Source organism: Tiliqua scincoides, chromosome 3 (assembly GCF_035046505.1).
Source record: "Tiliqua scincoides isolate rTilSci1 chromosome 3, rTilSci1.hap2, whole genome shotgun sequence".
NCBI classification, from domain to species: Eukaryota; Metazoa; Chordata; class Lepidosauria; order Squamata; family Scincidae; genus Tiliqua; species Tiliqua scincoides.
This window is the reverse complement of record NC_089823.1, coordinates 68,135,608-68,151,552: the sequence shown is the minus strand read 5'-3', so window position 1 is coordinate 68,151,552 and position 15,945 is coordinate 68,135,608. Positions and strand designations below refer to the sequence as shown.

At 41.8% G+C, this 15,945-nt stretch overlaps 1 protein-coding gene across 2 annotated transcripts in view; it reads right to left on the bottom strand.

The window, feature by feature from the left end:
• The window catches only part of CASK (calcium/calmodulin dependent serine protein kinase), a 252,904-nt gene that overhangs the window by 55,395 nt on the left and 181,564 nt on the right, over window positions 1-15,945 (bottom strand). For both annotated transcript variants that reach the window (XM_066619767.1, XM_066619768.1), the window contains exons 12-13: window positions 8,399-8,476; window positions 515-595 (exon numbers count right to left, since the gene is read on the bottom strand). In XM_066619767.1, coding sequence (XP_066475864.1) covers window positions 515-595; window positions 8,399-8,476 — 159 coding nt within the window. The remainder of the gene's footprint in view (window positions 1-514; window positions 596-8,398; window positions 8,477-15,945) is intronic.

Genomic DNA, 15,945 nt, shown 5'->3' with positions numbered 1-15,945 from the left:
CTTTTCAGTGAGACAAAACTACTGCCTGTGGGGACATAATCTGCCCATTTGACGTGGGTGGGTAATTTATGAAGAGGAATCAAATGGGGATGTAATCTGGGCATTTAGGGTACACAGATAAGCATTGTCTCTCCATGCAATGTATCATCCTTTTCTCTACTACAGTTTTCATAATGTTTTGCTAATTAAATATTATTACAAATGCTGATCTGAAGTCACAGGGGGTTGATAATTCTGTAATATTAGACTTCTCTCACTGGATTTGACTTTTAAAATCCTTCAATTCAATTAACCAGGCTCACAAATAATTGTGTCTAAACAGTACAGTATGATTAAAAGATTGTATTATTGAAGACTATTTGTCTTCAGTATGGGCATTATTAAGCACATTAGCCAAGTTCATGCAGTAACTAGATTTTTGTTCTAACACTTATATGTTTCAGATAATAATTACTCCAACAAAGCAAAAGCTTTTGTAAAAAATATTAAGAACTACTATCACAACATTTCTTACCATGAAATGAGGTTGTGTTAAAATACGTTTAAGTTCTTTTGCATCACTGTTTTCTGGGTAACATGAAATTTCTTCCAATACCTGTGAACCAAAGTGTTAAAAATAAAAATTAAGTCATCTGAAATCTGAGTAAATTCTTAAAAAAAAAAAAATTATGGTCAGCCACCTTACTTGTTTGTGTTATCTAGACCTTTCCTTCTTCTTGGCATATTTTCTTTGTTTATAGTTTTCATATCACACCAAAAATCTAGAAAGCCTAATACTCTTTTTAATATTCCTAGAGGAAAGATTTCTGGATAAACTGGTTGATTGTTCAATGCACAGACACTTACCTCCCACAAATTTCACACATGCTTGGTAGAAGTTTTTCTAACTCCAGGGTGCCATTGTCTTGGGCCATCTATTGAATGAATAGGGTCTGGATGTTTTTAGTATTTCCTGCTAAATCTGAGTTCACCAAGTGGGACTTTTAAAGGAATCTTGGACAAAGCAGGTCCTTGGAAAGGGAGGTATGCTGAATAGGAATTCTCCACCATAACAGCAACAACCTCATCTCAACAAGATGGTGTCGACTAGGATGAAGCAGCATTGTTCATTTCTGCCATTCTGAACTTAGAATGCACAGCGAGCAGCTTGTCTGAGATGTGGGTTGTAAGTACCAGTATGACTGACATCTGTCTCTAATTAAACAAAGGACCAAGAGGCTAGCAACAACAATGACATCGCTACACCTGGTAATACCCAGGGCGAGAACTCATGGTGTCACCCCCTCCTCCCATAACCACTCTACTCATATCCACTACCCCACCTCTCCAAACGGGCCTCTTGCAGGGACCGAGGTCTGGAGTGGATGAACAGAGGCTCAGGGCAGGCTTTTTTCTCTCTCAAAAAATGTAAAGCTAAGTGTTCCAGAAATAATTGGTGGTGATGTGATGAAATAATGTCACTGCCAATTACTTCCAAGTTGCCTAGCTTCACATTGCTTAGCTCAGCGGTACACAAACTGGTGGGTCGTGACCTACCAACCAGGGAAGCACTGGCCTATGTCCCTTTAAGGGACAGGGAGAAGGGAAGGCTGTAACGCAATCCCTAGGATTGCGCTGCTGTCAGGGAGGGCAAGGGGGGTATTCACTTACCTCCAGCCAGTGCTGGAGTCTTGGGAGGTCTGGAGAGCCATCTGCAGGGCTTCCCAAGTCTCTGTAAGTCTGAGAAATAGGGAAAAAGGGCACTTCCAGTTTTCACGACAAAACTGGAAGTGTCCTTTCCCCCTATTTTTCAGAGTTACCGAGATTTAGGGAGCCCTGTGGAGGTCTCACCAGAACCCTGGACCTCCCAGGACACCAGCACTGGCTGGAGGAAAGTGAAACCCCCTCCCCTCCCTGGCAGCAGCGCGGTCCTAGGGATCATGTTGCTGCAATCCCCCCACCCCAGCAAATCCTTATGTAGTGCCCTTCTCCTGAGGAGCACCTTGGGAAGTACTGGTCTAGCTTTACACTTTTTTTTGAGAGAGAGAAAAACCTGCTAGGTAAGCAAGGAGGCCTTTCTCTTGCCCACAACCACCTGCGTCCTTGGGAACACTCTCAGTACAAGGTTTCAGGAGGCTACCACAAAGGCTGGGTGGGAGCTAGATGGGCACACTTACCTGGAGGTCTGGCAAGAACACTGTCTGCAAGCATACCCAGCATGAGGTCCCTGGAGGCCACAATGGAGGTCAGGCGCAGAGGACTAGATGCTGTGGGCAAGAGGAAGGCCTCCTCGCTGGAAGACAACTTAGTATGCAGGGGGTCTTATCCTTCAGTGTTCTCCCAAGAACATGATGCAGCTCAGAACAGGTGGAAGACCACCGAACCTGGGCTTTTCCTGTTGTGTCGCCCCTTGATTGGTATCACTGGGGGCATAATGCTTTCCCCGCAGGCACCTAGTGACACCTCTGAGCAACAGTAGTCCACTGAATTTGGCATCTGCCTTTGCACTGGTAAAGTTTATCCATGTGGCAAAAAGGAGATCCTGAAGGCTGTCCTAGAGTTTCTTGCCTCTGAGCAATCAATCAGAACAGTAGGATTTTGAGGCCAGGAGTAATCATAAAAAGAAATGGCTAATTTGATCTCAGTGCATTTTAATGCCAGTTCTGAACAAAAGTTACTTATCCACTGTTGACCACTCTCAGGCTCCCTCTGGAGGCGTGAATGAGGAAACTGTATCTAAGTGAATACATTTCTAAGTCTAGCTCAGGGGTGTCAAACTCATTTCATACAGAGGGCCAAACAGCATTCATGATGCCTGCTGAGGGCTGGAAGTGATGTCATTAGGCAGGAAGTGATGTCATTAAACAGGCCATGACCAAAAATAGGCACTTTTTCTCACTTGAGAACTCATTAGCTGCAAATGACAGAAGAGAAAATATACATATCTTGATCATATTCAAGATATGGGAGAGCTCAATTTTTAAGTGGCCTGCCCTTTCAGCAATAACACCTCAGCATGGCTCAGCAGCTGAGAGTCTGAGGGTCTCATAAAAAGCTTCTGCAGGCCGCATCCGGCCCCCGGGTCTTATGTTTGACACCCCTGGTCTAGCTAGTCATGTCAAAATTTCTTTTAATTTTGCCTCCAACACTGAAATCAGTGTGTAAACAATTAAAAGTATCTGTTTTATACATTTTACCTATAACCATTTACCTCTTTAGCTTTTTATTAAAAACTCTTGCTCTTTTTATAAAGAACGTGCCTGTTTCTTTCTGGCTTTCAAGCAATTTTCACTCTTTTTTCATTTCATGACACATTGAAGAAGCACTAAAATTGTCAAGGCACACCATCAGTTTTTTGACAACTGACAAGATATACTGCACTGCCGGTGGGGGCTCACACCTCCCAACAGTCCTACTAATATTTGATCCTCCCCCAAACTCCTGTGGCACACGTGCTGACCATTCACGGTACACCAACGTGCCGTACCACATTGGTTGAAAATTGCTGGCATACAGCAAAGAGCTAATTCCCTTCACCCCGATGGCTGCACAGAACTTCCACTATCCAGGGTAAATTTGGGTGCCAAGGAGTTGGGGTTCAACTTGGTCAACCAAGTCTCCAGATTGCTCCTCTAGTCACTAACTTCCATGCTGCAGTCTACTGGGTATACCCAAATGAGAAATGGTGTGAGAAAGGGCATTACAAGGCCAAATTTCCTATCTGGTTTTGCTTTAATAAGGACCCAGGGTCGCATGGAGAGGTCGGGTTCATGGACTGTGTGCCTTGCTTCTTCCCTTGCACAGAAGGCTGTGAGACTTCCTCTGGAGCACCACAGGGTGGTTGAGAATGACAGCTGGAAGGCACTAGTCTCAACTGCTATGACACCCATGCACACCCTAACACAGGAGCACATAGCCAAACCTAACTACATATTATCTTATATTTTACCCACTGTGGCAATATGGTGGGAAACTGTTATCCAAGATTCCTTTCCCCCCCCTTACTAATGGCAAAGTAACATGTCATTAGTCCATATTACAAAAAGTATCACTGTTCTGAAATTTTGCTTGTCACTATACAGTAGGCATAAATTCTCCACTATGCACACACGTGAATATTTGGGATTAGGAGATTTAATTTTTGCCATTTTGTATGTATCCTAGGGGTGTGCTTAGTTTTTCCAAGGCACTGCAACTTCTACTCTGGAAAATGTCAGAAGATGAAGAAATTTTGGGCGCAATCCTAGAAACGATTGCACATTTGTGCCTCCTTGAGAGGAACCCAGGCCAGCGTTCTAAGAAGCACCGGCCTGCAGAGGCTGACATAAGCCTCCACGCCAGCTTCCTCTCTGAAGCTTGCGTTGGTCCGGTTGGGCCGACGCAAGCTGCAAAGGTAGGCGGGGGGATGAGGAGGAAAGGAGGCGTTCTTGGGCAGGGGGAGGGCGGGCGGTGGGGCTTGGATCTGGCAGTTATGCCGGATCCCAACCCCCGTTCCCAGGGAGAGCAGAGCAACTTCAAGCTGCTCTGTTCTCCTCAAACTTGTGCCACCTCCAGAGGTGGTGCAAATCTGAGAAGACCCATAGGGGTCAGTGGCCCTTACCCGGGGTAAGGGGAAAAGTTTCCCCTTGCCTCTGGCTAAGCCGCTTCTGGCCACTAACCTGTGCTGGATACAGCGCAAGTCTCTTGGCTTGCCTGTTCCAGCACCGGATAGGATTGCGCCCTTTGTGTAATATCTCTGCTTGTGCCTCTGAAAAAATGTCTAGCAATGCTCCACTTGAGCTGACAAAGGCTAACTATCATGGGATGGTATCAACAGTCTCAAACATCTCCCCCCCCCCAAAAAAAACAGCCTCACACATCCCCCCCCAAAAAACCCATAACAACTCAACAAGATCACCAGATGTGGATGAATGTTCCAGGCCCATGACATCCTCTTCAATAGTTGAACTGATCTAAAATTGAAGATTTTGGGCTCCTTTAGGAGTAGCATTGCATCTTTAAGATCTTAACCTATTATTTTTCTGGCAAAAACTAACAATTGCTCAAAACTAACCCATTTTTTTCCCTTATGCACATCATAGGCAACGTAAAAGGACTGCCACTCTGGTACATGCTGCTAAGGATGATAGGCATAAAATGGAATCACATAAGTTGAATCACTTCTGCTTTATAACTTTTCCAGGTCTACCTATGGGGAATCAGAGACCTAGATCAGACACATCAACTGACAGAGATGATATGCATCATAACAGAGTTTTAGATTTGGGATTCCAAGGTCTCTTCTTTTTGTATTGCATACAAGTTATTTTGTTGAAAAGAAAAACTTAGTGTTATTCAAAATACAGGTGTGTCCCAGTATCTGCAGGGGTTCCATTTCAGCGCCCCACACAGTTAACTGAAACCGTGGATACCAGGGAATGCCCCCCCTTCGGGAGGTGAGAGATTTTTCCCGTAAAACTGGAAGTGAAGTTTTTAATGCCTTTTAAGGCATTACAAGGCTTCCTTGGGCCTCCTAATGCCTTGTAAGGCATTTAAAACGTCACAGTTCCCATCAATTTTTTAATGAAAAAAATTGATGGAAGTTCCCATTGATTTTTTATGAAAAAAATCTAAGTGACTTTTTTCTACTCCAAGGCTCAGTCTGAGCCCAACAGAGGCTGCGGATGGACATGTGTGGCCTCTGCTGGGCTCAGAGGACCTCCTTCTGAGTTCCCATTGCCTCTTACTTCCCTTGGATGTTCTCATCGTGGTCTCCAAACCCAGAAGTAACTGGCAATGATGTCATTGCCAGTTATTTATGGTGGTACCTCCAAGCAGAGTGCAGTGGTGATACGTTGGGGGAAGTGGTGTGCACATGGGGCAGGGGGCTTGCAGACCCTATCCACAGAAAAGTGAATCCATGGATACAGGGGCCCTCCTGTAAAGTAGTTTCATGTTATATTTATAAACTGTTTTTAAATTGCCATTCTGGAGCACAACAGCTGAAAATTAAACCTAGGAAACTTCAGCCTTTTATGGTAAGAGATTAAAAGTTGTCTACGTGAGCAATTCTCAGCACACCTCCCCCGACGAATCACTTGCCACTGCACTCGGCTTGGAGGTACCATCATAAATAACTGACAATGACATTGCCAGTTACTTCTGGGTTTGGAGAGCACAATGGGAAGGGAATTAAGAGGCTCTAGGCAGGCAGGAGGGCTTTTTCTTGCATGCAAAAACTGCACTCTAGATCTCTGTCTGCCAGGCCTAGCCTCCTATCAGCACTGGAATCTCCCGTCACAGTCTTGCTGCTGGGAGGCAGAGTGCCATGTGTACCAGCCAATTACTGCCGTCATTCCACTAGTGGCATGTATACCACCAGTTGAGAACCCCTGGTCTATGTATTTTCTTCAGTTTAAAGACAGACTGAGGAATAGTCAGGAATCATTCCATTATGTTAGTCTCTCTTTGTTGCCATTGCCATTCTACCCCAGGGAGCAATATGGTGAATATTACTAAAAAAATTTTTTTAACTTGTACTTAGACAAGAACTAAGAAATTAAAAACAATGATCCCCCTTCAAAAGCTCTTCAGGAAAAATTGGGGGAAATAGAAAAAAGAAAGATATTCCAAATGGCAGTCCAGGGGTAATTTTAGGGAATAGTCCTTTCCTATGAAGCAGTTACACAAAGGAAAATTTTTTAGAAGACGCTCAAAAAGGTAGTTCATGAAATTGAAAAATCCTGGAGATTCTTCCTTGAGCTGAGCAGAGGAGCACAGGAGAAAAAGGAGGCTGAACAAGAAACTAAAATTAGATGTGGATAGTGAGAGCAGGGTCTGGCTTTAGAGCAATTATCACCAGAAAGGAGAAGACGGAAATGCAATATTGCAGACATGATTACACCAGACACAGGTATACCTCTTCAAAGATAGAAAACCATGAAAAAAATAAATGAAAAATATAAGAGCAATAAGCAGAATAAGAAAAGTCAGAGCAGAGTATCTCCACTGAAGAACACTCAAAAAGTTACTCTTTGGCAATGCTAATTATGCAGCATCTTGTTTCAGATATTTTAAAACTTCCTTGGGTCCAGGTGAGGAACCTGCTAGAGTCCTCTTCACATCACATCCACAGAAAAGATGGGTGGCTGTTCAGACTGAACGCAACTCCAAGATGGCCAGTGATAGGCACACACATGAAAAGGAGAACAGCAATGGACAGAGGAAAGAAAGCTTGATGGACCTTTGGGTTCATCCTTAGGCTTGTCTAGTCACTATGAGGAACTTTAAATGGGCTGGTGCCCTCCCCCAGTCATACAATCAGCACTGAAAGATCTCTACTGCACAGACTAGCAAGTATTCTTGCTTATATCTAAAGGAATTAATAATTTAATGCAGCAGTTCATTCAACTTCGTCAAAACTTGGAACCTCTCTGTAACCCCAACCTGCAACATGGGACCCATTTTACATTTTTCTTATTGGTAGAGAAAATGGTGATAACAAAATAAAAACCCATAACACCACTTTCTGCATTTCTCATTTATGTGGAAAAAAGCAAAAACCACGCCACAAGCCCAAATCTGAAAAAATAAAACCGTTTCATTTGGTTTTTATTTATTGGGGTGTATGGATAATGACTGTGGTTCATCTACTGTCACTATGCCACCTACATCACCTACTTAGTACAATTTTAAAGTGATTTAATGTAAATTTTGAATAAAAACACATAATACCACTTTCTGTAACCTTTGTTAATCACTGAAATTTGCAAAATAAATAAATAAATTCTCCCACCCCTACTTATTGGATGTGTCAACTTTTCTTCTCATTCTATCTGCTTCTCTGTTTTTCTTTCTCCTCCCTGCCTCTCTTTTTCACTTAAAAATGAAGCTGTAAACAAAACACTAAATGGTGGTACGAACTACCAGTTGAAGACTAATGCTTCAAATACTTGCAAGCAAGGGCAATTCTAAAAAGATTTTTTCTGATTAAAACTATACAGTGTAATTTATTTATAATTTACTCTGACAAATACTGTATAACATTATTGGTTTTGCATCTATTGATTGTTTTGAGCGATTTGCGTTAAATTACAGTTTGCGTAGGCGATGGTTTGGAGGAAAACAAAAGCACCTAAGTAATTCCTATCAGTCTAGACTCTAGGCAATAGTATTTTGTTTTAAAGGAGTTGGCCCAGCATAAATGTTTCAGTTCTTCAGAGTTTTCATAGGGGGCAAGCCCTAGTAAGATAACCACGCACATCGAGTATGTGAGAAACCCTGCACCACAGCAATTGTGCAATTAAGCTGAATTCAAGAATAATGTGCAGATGCCACAATACCAAGGAAAATGTATTCTCAATTCTTAAATGAATTACTGTAATATATTTATTAGTATTCCTTATTCAACAGAGTTAAAAGTTGGCTTTAAAATACTGACCTCTTTGGCTCTCTGTACAGCATCACTTGGTGGATTCCTGATTTGTGGTGAAGATTTTGTGTTAATTTTGTCATATAGCTGAAACAAAACAAATACTATAACTGCATTTTTATTAATATCAGTTTGTCATTCTACAAAATTAATCTTTGAAATATTTCACCAACATATCTTATATATAACTAGCAAATTTCAGCACGTAAAATTGATGCCTCCTGCATCTGTACCAAGAAAACATATCCACTTAAATTTTTTCTAGTATTAAACCACTCCTTGCCTCATGGAATGAAAACAGCTGTGAGGTGCAGTTGGCACACTTCTTGCCAGTTTTCCTGTGCTGTCTGAAGATCTTTTTGTTTCAACAGATCTTCCCTAGCCTTCCATGAATGCCATATTATGTGCCTTTAAAATATGCCATACTATATGCCTTTAATATACTCCTTATGGATTGTATATAATGTTGCTGCTGCTACTTCATTAGACTGGTCTTTAAAATTAGTTGGTTATGTTTTTATCTGCTTACTGCAAGTCTATAGATTTTTAGAGACAGATAAAAATTTTAAAATGCAGAACAAACAAGCCTGCCAGAACTCTTTATCAAATAGCACAAGGAACATATTTCATTCCAAACTCATTGCAGCTTCCATGGAACACAAAATCACAAACAACAAAAACCTGGTTTCAACAACATAACTACAGCCTGAAATGATCTGTTGGAAATCATTTTAGTATTGCATGGTGCTCAATAATTTTCCATATTATTAAGGGTGAAGTACATGTGTAAGAGTGATCTTTGCATGGACGCATGAGTGAATACAGGCATCTATAATATGCATGTAAAATACTTAAAGGGAAAGAAACTATCAGTTCAATCCTACTGAGGACTGGACTGCCATGTGGAGCCCATTATGACAGCAAAAGTGACATTTGCTGTCATAAAATGGCTGCTGATGGACAGCAGAGACATTTTGTGTGTTCTGCTGCAAAATGCAGCGCCACAACTCCACCACCAGAATTGGTAACCTTGAAGTAATCGACAGTAATGGAGTGACATAATTGCCAATGACTTCTGCGTCTGTGTGCTGGGGGAAGAATGACGCTAGGAGCCACCATCCCAGGAAGCAGAAGTGGCTGCTAGGCTTTTGAGTTGAGTTTAGGCTATGTCTGCAGGCTGGAACTCTTCCTAATAAACTGTGTATGAATTTTGCTCCAAAGGAAAAACAATGTAGGGTTTCCCTCAGAAATGAAATTAACTAGATCAGATGATACTTGCCAGGAACATGCAACTTTAAATTATCAGGGTGGTGCCCTTTCTCTCAAGAACATCTGCTGATGGAAAGGATTTCAGTCAATCTACAATTTTCAATTACAGAGTGAATCACCTACTCATGGGTAAGTACTCTAGCCTACTGGTTCATGTGGCAGACTTGCTGCGGGCAATATTCCCAGTTCTATTAAGTGTGTCTATTAAGGAACTCATTTTTGGTTCTTGGGAATCCTAATCAGTGTGATTTCATGTATCTCTGGAAAAAAGACAGCAAATGTAGATGCACCCACTTTCTCAGCTCACATTACAGTTTCCATCTGTGTTTGGTGGTCTTGTTCATTTCTGCAGAGAAACTATTATTTTCCTTTAACATAGTCCATCCCCACATAAGGCTGCATCTGAGGGTTTCTCAGACTTCTTTTTCTCATACTTTTTCTGAGAAATGTGCATGAACAAGATAGAATCAGATACCATTCTGGAAAAAAATATATTGGACACTGTAGGTATTTGTCATTTAAAGTAAATCTGCCTTGGAGTAGAAAGCCAATTGTCTGAGTATTAGGAGAAATCTAAAAAGTTGTACTTGTTACCATGCTTTTCTAGGTGTTGATTTTCTCATGGTTGTTTTTTTTTTTAAATTTATGTCCATGCCAAGAAGGCACAAATCTTGTTTTCTAGTCCACATCAGTGTTTCTCAACCAGTAGTAAAGGTACACCAGTGGTACTTGAGGTGGTGTCTGGTGGTACTTGTGGGACTCCTGGACACTTGCTGCCCAGCAGCAAGACCAAAACCACAACACAACGAACAGCAGTAGGATGCTAGGCTTGGCAGGCAGAGCTCCAAGGCATGCTTTCCCACTTTCAAAAAAGCCCCCCCCCCAACCTCCTTGAGCTTCTTACTGGTGTTTGTCACACTGCATCTGGCCTCCCAACCCAAAAGTAACTGTTGATGTCATTTTCTTCCAAAGGTACTTCAGATAGATGGACAGTGTGAAGTAGTATGGTGCAGGACAAACATTGGGAAACACTGGTCTACATCATTCAGAGCCCAATCCTATTCCCCCACCCCCATGCAGTCGTGCCAAAAATTCCACTTCAGGAGTTCAGGATGGGAACACAAAGGTAGTGGGTGGTGAAGGAGTAAGAGGCAGTGCACTGCTGCTACCTCCCTTCTCTTTTTCATGCTGCTGCCTTGGTGTTTTCATTCCAATTCTCCTACTTCCTTGCAGAGAGACACAGGAAGAGGTGTCGATGAATGTAGTCCACCACCTCAAGCCTCTTTTGGCTTGCTGTATTTGAAGAGTTAGTTCTGTTATGTCAGGCAGCAGCTGGAGTTCTCCTCACTAGCAAGATTTTTTAAGAGTAAACTTCACAACCTGTCATTTTAATTGGCAGCCTGAAGGGACTTGCTTACTAGCAAATTTTTGCTTTTAAGAACATATAGAACAAATATGCAAGAGCAGTACTGGAACCTACAAAAATGAGGGAAATCTACAGGCTCCAGATGTGGAGAGATAAAGTTGCTTTTTACAGATTTAACTTGTGACAGAGAGTGGAAACACAAATTGCTCCTTGCATTACTTGCACATCTGCTTGTCCCTTAATGTTGCAATATGCAAAGTAATCTATTAAAAGAACACCAGTGAGCTTTTCAAATATGGCTTCAGAATCATTTATTACCTGAACAATGTATAAAAATATCAGGGATGGGCCACAACTTGGATGACTGGAACTTGAGTTGCCAAAACACGTTTTTCGCGACGTGTGGCAACTCGAGTCATGCGTGTCAAAAATGCTGGCACTGACTCGGGACCCCTAATAATGAAAAGACTCAATCAGACTCAAGTCAAGACTTGCTTCTGTGTGTGCCTGCAACTCTGTTTTGTGTGTGTGCTTGTTTGTTTTTTTGCCACTTCCATGACTTGACTCTTTTTTCAAAAAGACTCTGACTCAAGTCAAAATGACTCAAAAAATAGCTCTGGACAAGTTGTTAGGCACCCATTATGACTTGTGGGTGACTTGAGACAAGGAGGGCAGAGACTTGGGACTCAACTCGGAACTCAGGGAAGTGACTCCAGCATATCCCTGAAAAATACTGAACTAATTAGTAAGATACACAGTATAACTATAGTGAAACAACCTTGTATACAGTGGGCCCTCTTTATCTGTGGGTTTTGCATTGGCGGATCTGAATATCTGCAGATGCTGAGACCACAACTGGAGGACTTCAGAGGTCCTCTTGGATGAGATCAGGAAGTGCCTTCCAGTTGCGTCCCCCGCCTCAGAAGCCCTCCCAGACACAACTAGAAGGCACTTTCCCCCAGAGTTCCTCCACAGATTTCATTATCTGTGGAATTTGGTATCCACGGCGGGTCATGGAACAGATTCCCCAGTGGAAACCAAGGGCCCACTGTACACTGGTTCTACTCATTAATCCAGAACAATGCACAAAAAATATTAAATAGTTAAAGAGGCAAAAAAGGGGGAACCACCCCCCCCAACCTTCCTCTACTGGAGGAATAATAAACACTTTATCTTTGTCTCTATTCAGATACATTACTTGGCAGACTGGTTTGAAAGGCTGCAACCTGGAATACACTTGCAAGAATGTCCTATCTGAGAGACTTGCTTTCAAATAAACATGCTTAGAACTGGGCTGTAAGATTATGTTCACTATAAGGTATAAAGGCTTTATACAAAAAGGAAATGTTTGGACATTAAAATGAGTTTTTTTTTTAGAGCAGCTACTAAACATTGTTAAAATCTGTGGAGGCTAGCCATTGTTGGGAAAAAAAACCAAACCAATAACAGCTAATTACAGTCTTAGGGCGCAATCCTAACCCCTGACATAAGCACTGATGTAAGGGCAATGAAGCTCCAAGATAATCGAACAAACATTCCCTTACTTTGAGTTGAGTGACACCCAACTGCAGGATGCAGCACATGTCCCACTGGCACCACTATGCCAGTGCTGGAAAGCACTGACATAAGGGGTTAGGATTGCGCCCTTAGACATTCACTGTTTTTATTTCTTTTGTGTGTTTGTTTTTACCTAAATATTTTTTTAAAAGCACACATATACATAAGACAGATTTTGAAGAAACATGAACAAAATAAAGTTTTTCTATTTTTCTATATAAAATAGTCATACACATTGGAATGTAATTACTAAGGAATATTTATTCAAAACAAAAAATATAGACAAAGTTCACAAAATAGTTTTCATAAAAATTTAAGTAGATCTGCCTTTTGAATACTCACAATATTCTAGTACTTTTGTTTTGCTAAGTACATACATAGAACAGAAATACCATCACTTACTTACCTTATAATGTGTATGTGTGGAATAACATAGCACAAATTGGCAGATAGTTCAAACACTTCTGATCATAGTTATGGCTCACAGGACAGAAAAGCTGGCAACACAGATTGGCTTCAGACATACAAAAGCTGATACTGTTCTGTCACTTAGTAGTAATTTAACTTGCAAATTGAGTGTCATCTATATTCACAATCACTCACACCTGCTGCTGAGTCTGCTGAGAGGTGCTTGACTCCATAAGAGAGATTTCACTTGTATCCATTAAGGCAGGTAGCAGTATAATGGCAATTTCTAGGAAGCTGAGCTTTGGTTGCTGTTGCATTCATTTTGAGCAAGTTTGGCTAGCATTCATCTACTTCACAGATCAACCTATTTCTGCTATCTTCCTTCAATAAAACTACTAAGAACATAAGAGCAGCCCTGCTGGATCAGGCCATAGGTCCATCTAGTCCAGCTTTCTGTATCTCACAGTGGCCCACCAAATGCCCCAGGAAGCACACCATCTGCATACTCATCTGCTAAACTGTATGTGATGGCAGAAGACCTTATTGTTAAAACTGGGGGCAGATGAGGTTTAAAGAGAAAAAGGAGTACATGAATGTGTGTGTGTCAAATCCTCTCTCCCTCCCCTTCAAGCTTACCTCCCTACAGTCAATCCCTCAACATCACTGTTCCCTCAGGAGGGCTCTGTAGAGAGCCATGCTGGGCAAAAAGCATCTGAGGGATGGCCTGTAGAGAAGTAAGTGGTGCGCAGATGGACTATTAGACTGATAACAAAAACATTTTTTTGCTGTACATTTTGCTGTACATTTTTAATCAATCAATTTCTTGGCTGAATTATAGTCTTAATGCCAAATTAAATCATAATACTAAAACTTGTTAACAGGAAAAATAACCTTTACAATGCCAAATTTCATTCTGTATTCTCATTCAAGGAATGTTTGTCACCTTCTCCTTACTACTTAATTAGTAAGGGTTCTGAGTTTTCATGCAGGTGGAATTCTGACCTTAGCTTTCATTCCTTTAGAACTGTTAATATGCAGGCAATGTCTCTAAGACATGGTGGTGTGAAGAGGCTCAAAAGGCTATAGTTCATAGAGGCTCAAACAGTGGTGCTTCTATGAACTGTATGTTTCTCTCATTCATGACCTGTAATCCCTTGAAACTGTCATCAAGAACAATTTCCAAGCAACCGCCTTACAAAGACATTCCTTGAAGAAGCACTTATGTTGCATGTCAACATGTACCAAATGTCACTTTCTTTTGAAAAATTAAGGAAGGGTTTCTTGAGTCACAGGTTCCATAAAATTAATCTGATCTGTATGCTGTATTTCCATGACTAATGTTTTCTAAAAGGTACACATTATAAAACTAAGAACTGATTATCTAAGTACCACTAAAATCAATGGTATTTTTACACTTCACAAGACTTCAGAGATTGCACTTGTTTAAGGTTTACCCAGATAACTATTGTGATACCTGTCTTGTTATGTTTCTGATTGGACTACTAAACTCCTGCATCAGGCCATCAATGGTACTTGGAACCTGTAACTGATACAGAATATGGCGGCCAGGTTTTCATCAAGCTAAAAATAACACATTAACAACACTTTCCAAAGAGTTTTATTGGCTTCCAATTTGTGTCCTCGTTCAATTCAAAATGCTGATTTTCTTTATCACAACTATTATTTAAAAACCAGTTAAAGTAGTCTAAGCACTGTACACAGTTTGACCATTAAGGTCTTCTGGAAACTTAGAAGTCAAAAGAGTTTAATAATTGCCTCCTCCAAGGGCTTTAAGATACTCTGATGACACTGTGCTTTAAAATGCTTGCATGTTATTTATATAGTGCCAAAAACATACAAAGCACTTTACACAGAATGAAGAGACAGAGCCTTTTTCAGAGGAATTTATAATTTTAACCACTAACACTGAGGTATTCAATCTGTGCTTCGGGGCTCCCTAAGGAGGCGTGGCTAGCCTCCAGGGATGAGGGGAGAGAGGTGGCTGTAGCTGCTCAGCTCAGCTGCACATGCTGCCTCCCTACTTGCTGTGAAGGAGGTGGGTGGGGCAGTGTGAGGTGGGGAGAGTGTGTGAAACATGGTGGGGGGAGGTGGTGCAGCCTCCCAGCCAAACCGAAAGAAGGCTGGCTGGGCAGCGGCACTGGTGCTGCATCTCATCAGCATGGGGCACACTCCTGGCAGGCTTCAAACTGGGAGGCAAGCCTGACCTAGAGAGAGCAGCGCAGCGCTTTCCTCCACTTAGGAAAGAGGGAGCCCAGCCTGCTCTTAGTGGGGGTGTGTGTGTCCAAATGCCACAGCCTGCATTCCTCCGTCTTGCCTGGGGGGGGGGGAATAGGGGTGACATCTGCATGTTGGGGTGTATGTGTGTGAGTATGCCCCCATCTACTTTGGGGGTGAGTTGTAATCTTGCTCTGTGTGGCTGCAATCCTATCCACACTTTCCTGGGAGTAAGCCCCATTGACTCAAATGGGACTTACTTCTGAGTAGACCTACATAGGCTCGGGGTCTGTGTCAGTTTAACCAAGGATCTTCACCTTTCTCTTTTTCCTCTTCTTCAAAAAAGAAAAAAAAGTCACTCTTGATCAGTCAAGATTTGTCTCCAAAAATGGATTAAAAAATAAAAATACTCATTCCTTTTCAGCCATCCCCCCTTTTTCCTCCTGCCTCCTTTGGGGGGGGGTACTTCCCAAGTTGGCTGCTATTATAGGACAAAAGGCACAATCCTAGCTAGGTCTACTTAAAAGTAAGTCCTATTGTTTTCATTGGGAATTACTCCCAGGAAAGTGAGGTTAGGACTGCAGCCAAACTGTCTCTGGGTCTCAGTTTCACATCAGTTTGCAATTAGCAGATACACACAAAACAAAGTCTTCCCCTCCCCCAGCAAATTCATCACTTCTCTCTCTCCCCCCTCCCTTTCCAATACCATCCAGGTGTGCTG